Raw genomic sequence first — 13657 nt, 5'->3', positions numbered from 1 at the left:
CATGGCGGCACCCTCCTTGGCAACGGTGCAGTTTAACGTGATACCACTCATGTCCCCCAGAGGGCACAGCTTCCTGCCCTCGCCCAACAGCACTGCCAACGAGTCTGCTTGTTCCAGAGATGAAGCCCATGGTGCCTGATCTATGCACTGAGCAGCTGTGGAGTGAGACGGCCTCCTCCCACAGGCCAGTGTCTGATATTCACCTCTGCACCGCTGGCTACAGTGGTGTCATGGATCCTGCTCTGTGGCTTAGTTGGCTGACCCACTCTGTTAGATGTTACTGTAGACATGTTTACATTGCTTTTGTCTAATAAACCTCGGTCATGTCCCATTTATTTTTATTGCGATATGTTTAATGGTAACTGCAGATTATAAGCGATATTTTCAAAAGATCTACAATTTTTATCCATTCAATGGTGGATTTTTGTTTTGTAAAACTTTCCATGTTGTGACAAATGATGGAAACTGTGTTTTGATCATTTGACAAATCATTTTGAAGTTATGTGCGGTAAAAAATCTAATAATGTTCAGCTGTTTTTATCGACACAAGATAGTTAAATGGAAACACCACAGTATGCAATTTTCCCATTTTTTTTCTGTGCAAACTTTCTAAATGTCAACAAACAATCTCTGGATAAGTTAATGGAAATATAGCTTGTGTTTACAATATGTTTTTAAATGCAGAAAATATTTGTATTAGGTGTGATAAATAATTAGAACGTCCTGAACATATTGTAATATCATTTCCATGATATCATTTCATTTCCATTGTAGGGCATACTGTGAAATCTGTAGGAGAATTCAATGAAATAGATCTTTATTGTCCCTGTAGGGCACTTCATAAAAATACGTGTATATACACACAGTAAATACCCATTGACATCGGGAAGATTTAAAAGCATTGAAAAAGAGCCATAGATGTATAAAATATACAGTAAATATCTGGCTTGTACAGCAAATATCTCGCTTCTACAGTAAATATCTGGCTGCTGTAGTTATGGTCTGCGTCTGTGAGATGGGTTAACAACACTCTGCTTCTGCAGGGAGCTGAGCGGCCAGGCCTCCAAGGTGTTCAGCTTTCTGTGTCCTGTAGTGTCCTGTAGCTTTCTGTGTCCTGAATTGCTCTAGAATGTAGAGCTGAAATGGTTGAGTTCCTCCAACTTGGCACTTATCATCTTGATTGTGTCTATACATCCTGGGTAGCTGATTTAAATGTTCTGTTTGTCCCTCCTCCCTTTCTGTTGGCCAGGTGGCAGTGCTCTCCCCTTTATCAGAGCTGAGGGACTCCACCAAGCACCACGAGCCCTCCTGTCTGGGTGACTACATCTTCCAAGTCTGTTCCCTACATCCCCCCCTTCTGAGACACCTACAGCAGCAGTGTCACCCTGGTGTGTGCGTGTATTGATATGTGTGAAAGGGGGAGGGTATAATGAGTGTGTGAGTGTGGACTTCAAGGGGTAAATGTTTCTTGAATGGACGCTAATTAATACATTTTTATGTATTGTAACATAGAAAAGCTCCGCTTGTGTATAGAACAGAACTGAGCACCAGAGGCATGTTGGTATGTTTACTGGGTCTAATAAGGTCACAGCTCTCTAGGTCGACATTGTTACCTGCAAGGGCTAGTTTTGTCAAGACCGGTGAAGACATGCCATTCAGCCAAGGGAACTTCTCTCCCAGACCTGTCAGTCATTTCCATGCCCTTCTGAGCAAGCCACTTTTAACAGATGTTTTTGAAAAGATTTGTAAATGTCAAAGTCCAATTGAGTAGGTTCTAAAACATGTCATATTGATTAGATATTTATCCCCTGATATCTTAATGTATGTAAAATTATTCGGCAATATGTAACATTCAAGAGCATTGAATGACATGTAGATCTCAAATGATCCATATCTCTGTTTGTCTGTTTAGTTTTTTTTGTAGGAGCTAAGCAATGGCACAATGCTGAGGAGAACTAGCCCTGAAATTACTACCTCGGGGCTGGCTAAGGTTAACACAACAATGTGCAAAACCAATGTGTGTGGCGAGATTGGGCATTGGATTCGATGTCACACAGCTGAGTCATCCAGCATTGATGGCCTGAAAATTGGGTTTAAGTGCTCCCAACCTCCTGCTGTCACATTGACGTAAACCTAAGGGGATCCCACCATTCCTCGCTCGTACCTACACACTCACTTTCCCCTAAACTCAGAACCCCTCATTTTTGTATTCTAATTTGTTATTTAGCCCCCTCTCCCCAAATGTCTATTGGCATCCCTACCCCACACAGTGTCATATCTCCTGGCTCGCCACACGCATACACACACACACACACCAAGCACGCACACGCATGCACGCACACACACAAAGCATACACACACACACACACACACAAACACAAAGCATACACACACACACACACACACACACACAAACACAAAGCATACACACACACACACACACACACAAACAAAGCATACACACACACACACACACACACACAAACAAAGCATACACACACACACACACACACACAAAACAAAGCATACACACACACACACACACACACAAACCAAGCATACACACACACAAAAAACAAGCATACACACGCACACCAAGCACACACACAAAGCACACGCGCACACACACAAAGCATACACACACACAAAAACAAAGCATACACACACATGCACAAAACAAAGCATACACACACACACAAATAAAGCATACACATGCGCACACACACACCAAGCACACACACACACAAGCATGCACACCCACACACACGCATACACATGCATACACACGCATACACACACATACAAGCATGCACACAAGCATACACACACACACAAAGCATACACACACACGCATACACACAGCATGCGCGCGCTCACACAATGCATACACACACCCGCACGCATACACTCATGCGCACGCACACACAAAGCATACACACGCACATGCACAATGCACACAAAGCACATGCGTGCACACAAAGCATGCGTGCACACAAAGCATACATGCACACAAAGCATACATGCACACACGTACGAACACACACAAAGCATACACTCAAAGCACACAAAGAGCATACAGAGCATACACGCACAAAGCATGCACACACACACACAAAGCATGCACACACACTCCACTCTCTGGATAAGGCATTACGAGGACATCACCACAGCAGCTTCTCCACGCCAGGCAGTTCAGGGTGCTGTTTGTTATTGTGGCATTTCCATGCCTTAATTTAGCCTAAAACTTGTGATTAGTCACTGGAGCGTGGATTATCCAGCTCAGTTGGGGGGACAAGGGATGCCCTGGAACTTGATGTTGATGAGGTTGGATAGGAGGTATTTGGGTATAGATGATGGAGAGATGATTCTGCTCTGTTTCTATCCTTGTTTTCATTGGCATAATGACTGTAGTGCTGGTATATAATGGAAGTCAGTGTTCAGGTATGTTATTGCAATAACGTAAGACCATTTGTCAGTCGGTGGTTATATTAACCTTGGTTCCTTCCTGGTTGACGTCTTTACTCCATCTAGTAATGGGGTTAAATACACTAAAAGGGTGACAAAAAGGGTGTCTAAGGATGGGTCATTTTTGTTTGGTAATTTACTTTGTGTCTATGACGACCTATACTGAAACAATGACTGAGTCACACACTTTTCTGGTGGTGACTTCTGAGCCTCTGCTGATGCAGCGTTATCCACCAGAACATGCATGTACTGTAAAACATGCTGTGGATCATCTTTCTACCTAGCTGTATTCAAGCTTAATGGCGTATCATTTTACACTGTAATTGAGGAAATGGAGCACTCGGGGTGTACTGGTATTTGCCTTTCAACCCTAATTGGCTTTTTGTGTGGTTTTTTTTAAAGGTATTTGGCTTCGTTTAGACGTGAACTTCCTAGTCTTTGATCCTCTCATCTTTTGTGTTGTGAAGCCATTACCAATTACTGCATAGTGTTGTTCATTAGTGCCTAATTGATCCCAATGCCGGGACTTCTCAGTCTAATGAAATGGCATTTCTCCTTCTCTGCCATGACCTTTTGGAGTTTGATGTCCAATTAAAGATTACGGTGGAGTTAATTACCTGTCTGATTGGGTGGACCTGGGAGATGGCACGGACACTGTGGGGTCTGGAGTCTTCGATTCCTATGTGTGTGAATTCACTGTGGGGTCTGGAGTCTTCGATTCCTATGTGTGTGAATTCACTGTGGGGTCTGGAGCCCTCGAATCCAACAGTATGTGTGTGAATTCTGTAAGAAGTTGGCAACACTTCTTACAACACATATTCAATAATGCCCGAATCCTAATTTGAGATTCTCATGCTTAACTGTGCAGACTTTCGTGTAATTTGATGTCAATGTGACTTCAATTACGCACAATAAATATAGATATATTATTTGCAGGTGCTGGAGTTGTAGGTACATTTGTGAAAAATGTCAAGGAAAACACCCCATAGGCCATGCTGTACGTGGAAGTCGTTAATGCCACCAGTTCCTGTGACTTTCAAGCTCTGAATCCAGACAGACTAAAAGAAGGTAGCGATGAGGTCAACTTCTGGGCGATTTTTTTCTTTTCTTTCTGTAATGCGAAACAGGATTACAGAAATATGTTGAGTTCGTAAACACAGGTAACTGCCAAAATAAAGGAAACACTTGAGTGAGGGCTACAAAGTATATTGAAAGCAGGTGCTTCCACACAGGTGTGGTTCCCGAAGTAATTAAGCAATTAAAAAATCCCATCATGCTTAGGGTCATGTATAAAATGCCCAGTTGCCCATTATTTTAGCTACCATGGTTAGACGAGACCTGTGACTTTGAAAGAGGGATCTCAAAGGAGCACAGGGGGTTTCATTTTTTGTTTATTTTATTTAACCTTTATTTAAAGTGTCTGTATCTGTCAGTCACCATATCTTAACTCAATTGAACACTTATGGGAGATCCTGGAGTGGTGCCTGAGACAGCGTTTTCCACCACCATCAACAAAACACAACATTTGGAATTTTCTTGTGGAAGAATGATGTTGCATCCGTCCAATAGTTCCAGACACATGTAGAATCTATGCCAAGGCACATTGAAGCTGTTCTGGGGCCTCCTGGTGGCCCAATATAATATAAGACACTTTATGTTGGTGTTTCCTTTATTTTGGCATTTAACTGTAGTTCACTACTTTGCTTAATATTTTTATTTGAAATTATGTTCCAAGTGCAGAGAATTATTTATCGATGTATACATAAATAAAACAAATTTAAAAAGCTAATGACGTAGTGAAGATGACTAAGGTTGATAAATAACCTGTAGTGCTTCTTTTTTTTAATCCATTTGTCCTGTGCATTATTCATTCATGTGGAATGTGAGTGGCGTTAAGAAAGCCATGGGCTGAAGTGAAGTAACGCTGTACTGTAGCATGGAATCCTGGCAGGGGTCATGGCCCAGGGTCGGGAGTGCGCAGTTGAGATCGGGAGGAGTTGTGTAGAGTTCACTCTCTGGCTGAGAGCTGTTACTTAATAAGAAAGGAAGTGCATGTGGAGGTCATCAGGAAATGGTTGATTCAGACCAGGCCGAAATATTGGTCCTTCACCTTTTGTGAGTTTTTGTGTGTGTGTGTGTGTGTAATATAATACACCAGGACTGGGACTACAGTGCTCAGACTACCAAAGACAGATGGTGTTCGGCAATGTGTGTGTGGTGCTGTGAGTCTAAAGTCTACCGAAACCTCTGGTTGTGAACAGTCTTTCTCTTCCACCCCTGCCCTGCAGCTGGACCCCTTTGCCCCGCTCTTCCCCCCACATCCCAGCCCTGTATGTGCTGAAGATGGACGAGGAGCGGGGGGGACGACGCCGATCACTGCTGGGCCTCCTGCAACAGCTGGCCAGGTACTGGATGTTCTGTGTCTTCACAATCAGAAACCCAGAAATCTTGTTTAATTGCATCAGATGTTCGATTAGGTTCTGGGTGGAGATGTAAACTCAGCAAAAAAAGGAACACCCCTTTTTCAGGATCCAAAGATAATTCATAAAAATCCAAATAACTTCACAGATCTTCATTGTAAAGCGTTTAAACACTAGTTCCCCATGCTTGATCAATGAACCATAAACAATTAATGAACATGCACCTGTGGAACGGTCGTTAAGACACTAACAGATTACAGGCGGTAGGAAATTAAGGTCACAGTTATGAAAACTTAGGACACTAGAGGCCTTTCTACTGACTCTGAAAAACACCAAAAGAAAGATGCCCAGGGTCCCTGCTCATCTGGGCGAATGTGCCTCAGGCATGCTGCAAGGAGGCATGAGGACTGCAGATGTGGCCAGGGCAATAAATTGCAATATCCGTACTGTGAGACACCTAAGACAGAGCTACAGGGAGACAGGACGGACAGCTGATTGTCCTCGCAGTGGCAGACCACGTGTAATAACACCTGCACAGGATCGGTACATCCGAACATCACACCTGTGGGACAGGTACAGGATGGCAACAACAACTGCCCGAGTTACACCAGGAACGCACAATCCCACCATCAATGCTCAGACTGTCCGCAATTGGCTGAGAGAGGCTGGACTGAGGGCTTGTAAGCCTGTTGTAAGGCAGGTCCTCACCAGACATCACCGGCAACAACGTCGCCTATGGGCACAAACCCACCGTCGCTGGACCAGACAGGACTGGCAAAAAGTGCTTTTCACTGACGAGTCGCGGTTTTGTCTCGCCAGGGGTGAGGGTCGGATTTGCGTTTATCGTTGAAGGAATGAGCGTTACACCGAGGCGTGTACTCTGGAGCGTTACACCGAGGCCTGTACTCTGGAGCGGGATCGATTTGGAGGTGGAGGGTCTGTCAATGTCTGGGGCGGTGTGTCATAGCATCATCGGACTGAGCTTGTTGTCATTGCAGGCAATCTCAACTCTGTGCGTTACAGGGAAGACATCCTCCTCCCTCATGTGGTACCCTTCCTGCAGGCTCATCCTGATATGACCCTCCAGAATGCCAATGCCACCAGCCATACTGCTCGTTCTGTGCGTGATTTCCTGTAAGACAGGAATGTCAGTATTCTGCCATGGCCAGTGAAGAGCCCAAATCTGAATCCCATTGAGCACGTCTGGAACCTGTTGGATTGGAGGGTGTGGGGCTAGGGCCATTCCCCCCAGAAATGTCCGGGAACTTGCAGGTGCATTGGTGGAAGAGTGGGGTAACATCTCACAGCAAGAACTGGCAAATTTGGTGCAGTCCATGAGGAGGAGATGTACTGCAGTACTTAATACAGCTGGTGGCCACACCAGATACTGACTGTTACCTTTGATTTTGGCCCCCCCTTTGTTCAGGGACACATTATTCAATTTCTGTTAGTCACATGTCTGTGGAACTTGTTCAGTTTATGTCTCAGTTGTTGAATCTTGTTATGTTCATACAAATATTTACACACCATACTACCATCCCATTGTTACGTGTGTCTGTCCACGAGTGATAAACTCTCAAATGACCTTTTGAATGGCTGACGCAAACTAAAGCAGGTCACAGGTACATCTGTTTTAATAAAGCTTTTAAATTCACAACAAGCACAACAATTTCATAAAGGTGTTAAACATTTCAATGAAAAAAGTATGCCTGATGAATCACTGCTCAATGAAACAAAATGAATATGGTCTCGTAAAACGTTTATATTAACATGATTAGAAAATGGCATTAAAAGGTTTCAAGTATGTCAAGTGGCCTCGTCAGCAGTCCCACTGACATTAAAAGAAGGGCTGAAGTGGTAGAATCAACTGGCACTTGAATTGCCGTTATTTGGGCCTTGTTTAGTGTCCTGGTCATCTAGTGTTACCAGGCTGGTCGACACAACAGTTAGTGCTTCAGCCGATATAGTACCACAGTATGAGTCATTATACCCATAACAGGGAAATGGTTCCAATCCTTTTTCCACCATTCATTTTCCCCATGGGGGAAAAATAAGGGCTGTGTTTCATGTAGGCTTACTCTGGTGTGATGTTTTGATAACCATGTAAATCCCTCTAGGACAAGGTGTCTTTTATCGATATATTCACCTGCATTTACCCCCCCAAAATGAAACACTAATTAGCTGCTAATGTGGCTATCATAAAGAACTACAAATGCCACGATGATTATGGACTGAGACTGCGTAATTTATGCAAAGGTTGGAATCTCTGGATTTACTACATTTTGCTAACATTAGTTATCTATACATTTGCTAAATTCATTTTAAATGGACAATTCTGTGAACTGTCTTGTGAAAGTTTTAAATTGACACAACCTGTTGGTAAAGGTGTCAGCTAGAGATGACCTTCGGGGATTTGTAGAGAGATTTGCATGCTTATCAAAACGTCACGCCAGGGTAAGCCTACACAAAACACAGCCCTTATTTGAAGTGTTTCTAAAATCCCCTATAGGAAAAAAGAATGGTGGAAAAAAGATTGGAACCATTTCCCTGTTTGACCTCTAGGTTTTATGGCTATTATGACACCTCCACTGTGGGGCTCTATTCCTTATTTTTTTTCATTGTCATTGCTATACATACTGTATAAAGAGTTACAGTAGCTAAACTAAAGCACAAACCAATCTGGAAACCTGGCTAGGCCTGTATGGCAATGACGTCACAACAGCTAACCCGGCCTTCCAAACTTGATAACTGCCTGGTACTCAGCACTCTATTGTCCCTCTAATCACTCTGACATCAATGCAGATGTTTTAGAAAAATCAAATCAAACACTTCATGAGAGCCCATGAACTCATGTTTATCGATATTTCTATAGGCTATGCAATTGCATGAGAAAGAGATTTAATGGCTTCTCTAAAAAAGAGGATCCAATCAGCTTTCTATAGGCTACTATGTTTATTTCTCAACTTTTCCTAATTTTAAGCACATTGCTTCTCTTTACAACAGGAGTATAGCTTACCTGGCTGGCATGAAAATGAACCACCGGAGAAGCTTCTCCATTCGCTATTTAAGTGAGTAGATGACGTTTCTTCCCCATGCCCCTGTTCCGAGACAGGTGCATGATAAATGTCCATTCTTAATCAAAACTAATTGATTTAGTATATGTAAAGACAACATTAAATGAAGAATAGTCTGATGGGTGACAATACTATCACTTGTAAATGATGCCCAACGTGTGCAGTAAGGCAAGAAACAACTCTTTTCAAATCCTGATTAGAGTTGCATCATGCAGCCTTAGAATGTATTAAAAATCAAAACATAGAACAACTAAAGTTGCATTAATAACTCGAAATGAAGCATATAGGAGGGCCTGTTTCTCTATTAACCGCTTAACACAGAATAGCCGCTTGTGCGTGCGTACTTGGAAATCGTTTGGAGCAAATATCCTTCCTATTTTATTCAGCTATGTTCAATTGTATTCTTCATACTATAAAATAATTTTAAAAAGCCATGGAATACTAAGCAAATCTTGTCTGCTAAATGAACTAGTGTAGCCCACAGCCATTTGGCATAGCCAGATCAGGGCCTAACATAAGGACAGCTCAGAGATTGCTATTCTGTTCTTCTGAAATAGACTACATTTTCTTTATCATGTTTCTTTAGACCCGTCTAAAATAATGGATTTATTGTGATTGTGAATGCTACATTAAATAGATATATTGGACTTTTAAAAATGTAGATGTTCCAAAGGTCTGCACCCGTGGCTTGTAGGCTGTATGTGGAAGCCAGGAGATGCTAAATGTGTCAATGTTAATTAACGGTCAATTACTGGCTTGCTATGTTGTTGAGCTGGCTGTGTAGGTGGTTCATGGTGAGGATTGAGCTGCTTGGGTATAAAAAGTGTTGCTAATTATTGTTTATTAATGGGGATCTGCAGCTGAAGAAGTATCAATCTGTACTTTTGCTCTCCCTGATGGACACTGAAAAAAAAAAAAAAACGTTTTGAAAGGATGGTCTGACGAGTGATAAGGACAGATAGATGTCTGTTGTCATGGTCACAGTCTGTAGTCGCAGAGCCTGTTGTGACCATTTGAATGACTGTCTCTGTGGTCCCTCCCTCTACTGCAGCCCAGATGCTGCGCCCGTGCTTCCTGAGGGCGGCACCTCCGTGTGTTCAGCTGGCTCAGCAGCTGTCTGGATGGTGAGGAGGTAGCACCTACCTGCCCGGCATCTGTGAGAGGGCCAAACTACTGGTGCTGGTATGCTTTCATAATCATCATCATTGTTTATTCTCATACACTGTGTCCATCTTTGCCTCATGATGACAAGGGAAGGAAATATACAGAGCCATATATATCGCTCTGAAAATGTGTAGAATACACTTTTTTCCCCCCCAAGACATTATGTATGGGTGAGTTTAGAGTTGGCTTGCAATATCAACATCTCCAGTAGGGGGTGCCACTGACAACTGAAAACCCTGCAAGGGAATAAACGTTTACAACAGGGATCATCAACTATGTTCAGCCATGGGACAATTTATTTTATGTTTTTCTTGAGGGGATGGTCAGGGGGCCAAAACATAAATATTAATCATTTGTAGAATGCAAATTGACCTGGCTTACGTTTGTATACAATCACATATCTTATGCGTGGGAAAACGTTTTAACAGATTTTCAAAATGAAAATCCCTTGGAGCTGATTTGCTGTTGTTCAAAAAAAAAAATATATACATTCTTATTGCTGCCAGTTGGAGAATCCTGATTTCCTCCTTGGTGTGCGGAAAGTAGACATCACCTTTGGCTTGGTTAGCGACAGCACAGCTAGAGGACCTCACAATCTGACTGACATGGTACATAAATACTGTTTTGACAATAAGAAGTTTCTGGATATTTTGAGTGACCAACATCAAATCATCCTCCCTCTTGCTTGGTTGGCAGTACCTAGCCCCAGTGGAGCCAATGGTAAGTCAGGCTCTAATAGGATCTCCCTGTTAAAAGGGGTCATCAAGCAATGACACGCATGTTCTGTTTAAATGTCAAATGGCTATGATATAAGGATTCATGCTAGGGAGAGAGGGAAACATTTGTCTTGTGTGTAAAGACAGAGGGATGTATGTGTGAGTAAGACTGTGCACGTGTGAAAGCGCACGCTAGTATTTGTGTGTGTCTGTGTACTCCACTATAATTAAGCCCTGGTCGGCTGGAGGGCTGAATCAGGTGGGTGGGGTGGAGGAGACTGTGCTGATGACCAGGCCTTGTGTGTCTCCTCCCATCAGGCTAAGTGAGGTGACTCATGTCACTGCTGAGAGACTGACAGCCTGTCATGCAATTACAGAATCTATTTACCCCATCACTGTCTCTCACTTTCTCTCCCTCTCACTTCCCATCTCTCGGACTGTGTCTCTCAACAGACCAGACGCTGACGTTTGTTTCTCTGTCTTCCTCTGCCTCTTTCTCTCCCTCCCTCTCAGAGCTACGCCCTGTACATGATTGGAAATGGCAATGCCACTTCAGTTGATGTTTTGAAGTATCTAGCCAAGCTCTCCAGGTGGGTTTCTCTGTGTGTCTGATTAATGAACAGTGTGCCCCCAAGATGACGAACAACCATCCCTGTGACATGCCTTACACATTTCCCACATGCCTCCGACATGCATGTCACTGAAGAGGTTGAAAGGCGTTTGTACCATGTCTCCATCCTCGAGTTAATTTGGCCGTTATAATGTCATGTGACACAAAATGCATCATAGGATGAGGATTTGTGTATTTTGAAAGTTATGTATCTTAAACTTGATTGCTGACATGCAAAACATTTTTGGACAATATCAACAATGGACGAATGAAACAAATACCAAAAGATAGTTTTTGGGTGGAACTTTCCTTTAATTAAGTCTCCAAATGAATATTATTTGGCATTTTGGAAAGAAGTATGCATTCTGGTGATGATTGTGAGGCTGAAAGGCCTCTTGGCTCCTTTTGACGTTCCCCTGTTTTCTCTGATGACCCATTTCACACTTCCTGTTCTGTGACAACTGACCTACAGCCCTCACGTGGCATCTCGCTCTCACAGGCCAGAAGAAAACTAATTGCAGCAGCTTTGAGGTAAAAACTTACCTGCAACACATTTAGCCTGAATCAGTTCCTTCTTAGACTCTTGATTCCCCATAAATGCACAAGAAGGGTTCACTCGCTTTATGTCCCACTATTAATAGCAACAAGTACGAAATACACTCTTGTCCCGAGGTTTTAACCATGCTTTTCCAAATTAAGACTTAATTTTCACTGTCAACTATATACGTTTCTTTTCCAGACATAGCAGTAGCAGCCTGATGCTCCAAATGAAAGTTTGGCTGAAAAGATTGTTGTTTGGCTAACATCAGCAGGTAAGACTCTACATTAGGCCTAGAAACATCTCCACAGCCTGTCTAATGTTGCTATGTTAAAGATACTTTGCTAGTGTGAGACTCTGTTACATTTATGTTATGTGTTTAGGTTTCACATTGAAAGACCTTGAATCCATGCTCTTTGGTGTGGCTCTGTCCATCTGCCTGTTGATTGGGTGAAAGGACCTCACCAAGAAAGCACTCAAAGTTACCGTGGCCAAAGGCAAAGCTGTACGTGGGAGTTTGGGAGGTTATTGGATAGTTTGGGCTTCATCTTTACAACCTTGTGGATTTGTAGTTAATGTTTGTCTGTTTTGTGTGTGTGTGGTCCGGGGCTGATGCTGGAGGCTCCAGCCACCACAGAGGCAGACGATAAGGAGGTTGGTATGAGTGATCTGAACCAGGATGTGATTGGTCTCATCTGGGGCCAGGAGCTGCATGTCCTGGAGGCCAGACGTCTCCTCCAGAGCTCCCGACCAGTCAGGCTCAGCGTGGTCCACCTGGCCGAGGTCAGCGACATAGAGGAGAAGGAGAACAAGTGGGTATTGTTCAAGTGATGGCAGCTATCCTAGATTATCTCATTCAGAAGCAGACTGGCCCAGGTTATAGACTATATCCATTAATAATCTGATTAGTTTCAAGCATGTACTGTAGGTTTTCTCTGTAGTTAGCATTTGGTCTGTAGTTGTGCTGACTTATTCTGAAGCTCCTCCTTCCCTCTGCTTTATCTCTGGGAAGACTGCTGCAGCTGTGCCAGCGTTCCATGGTTCTGCCAGTGGGCAGAGGCCTGTTCACTCTCTTCTCCAACCACCCTGTGTCAACAGAGCCCCTACCTGTGCCTAAACTCAACCTTACTGGTACTGTATCCCTCATGCCTTTCTCATACCTGTGTACGTTTCTGTCTGAGAGGAGGTGTCTATGTAGGGTGTCCAATGAAAAATGCATGTTTTGACCAATGGGTAAAAAAATATGTTAATTGTGTAGATATTCCTCCATGACAACCAATGGTCCAAACCTCATGTCAGTATCATAATCCGTTCAAAAGCTATTGGAGTTTTTACCCTCTCTGGGATATGTGGGACGTTAGCGTCGTCCCACATGGCCAAAAGCCAGAGAAAATGCAGAGCGTCAAATAAATTCCTATAAAAATCTAACTTTCATGAAATCACACATATAAGATACCAAATTAAAGCTACACGTGTTGTGAATCCAGGCAACATGTCAGATTTCAAAAAAGCCTTTCGGCGAAAGCAAACAATGCTATTATCTGAGGATAGCACCTCCATAAACAAAATAGATAAAACATATTTCAACCCTGCAGGCGCGACACAAAACGCAGAAATAAAAATATAGATCATGCCTTACCTTTGACAAGCTTTTTCTGGTGGCACTCCAA

General features: G+C 43.0%; 1 protein-coding gene across 1 annotated transcript in view; it reads left to right on the top strand.

Annotated features, from left to right (window-relative positions):
- Positions 1-13657, top strand: part of LOC139408884 (anaphase promoting complex subunit 1) — a 41317-nt gene that overhangs the window by 9454 nt on the left and 18206 nt on the right. Inside the window, 6 exon segments of the mRNA XM_071153350.1 lie at positions 1250-1398; positions 5754-5870; positions 10011-10083; positions 11353-11429; positions 12572-12799; positions 13000-13118. Coding sequence (XP_071009451.1) covers positions 1250-1398; positions 5754-5870; positions 10011-10083; positions 11353-11429; positions 12572-12799; positions 13000-13118 — 763 coding nt within the window.

Source organism: Oncorhynchus clarkii, chromosome 1 (genome assembly GCF_045791955.1).
Source record: "Oncorhynchus clarkii lewisi isolate Uvic-CL-2024 chromosome 1, UVic_Ocla_1.0, whole genome shotgun sequence".
In the NCBI taxonomy this organism is placed as follows: domain Eukaryota; kingdom Metazoa; phylum Chordata; class Actinopteri; order Salmoniformes; family Salmonidae; genus Oncorhynchus; species Oncorhynchus clarkii.
The sequence above is the reverse complement of the archived record's forward strand: the minus strand, read 5'-3'. Positions and strand labels throughout refer to the sequence as shown.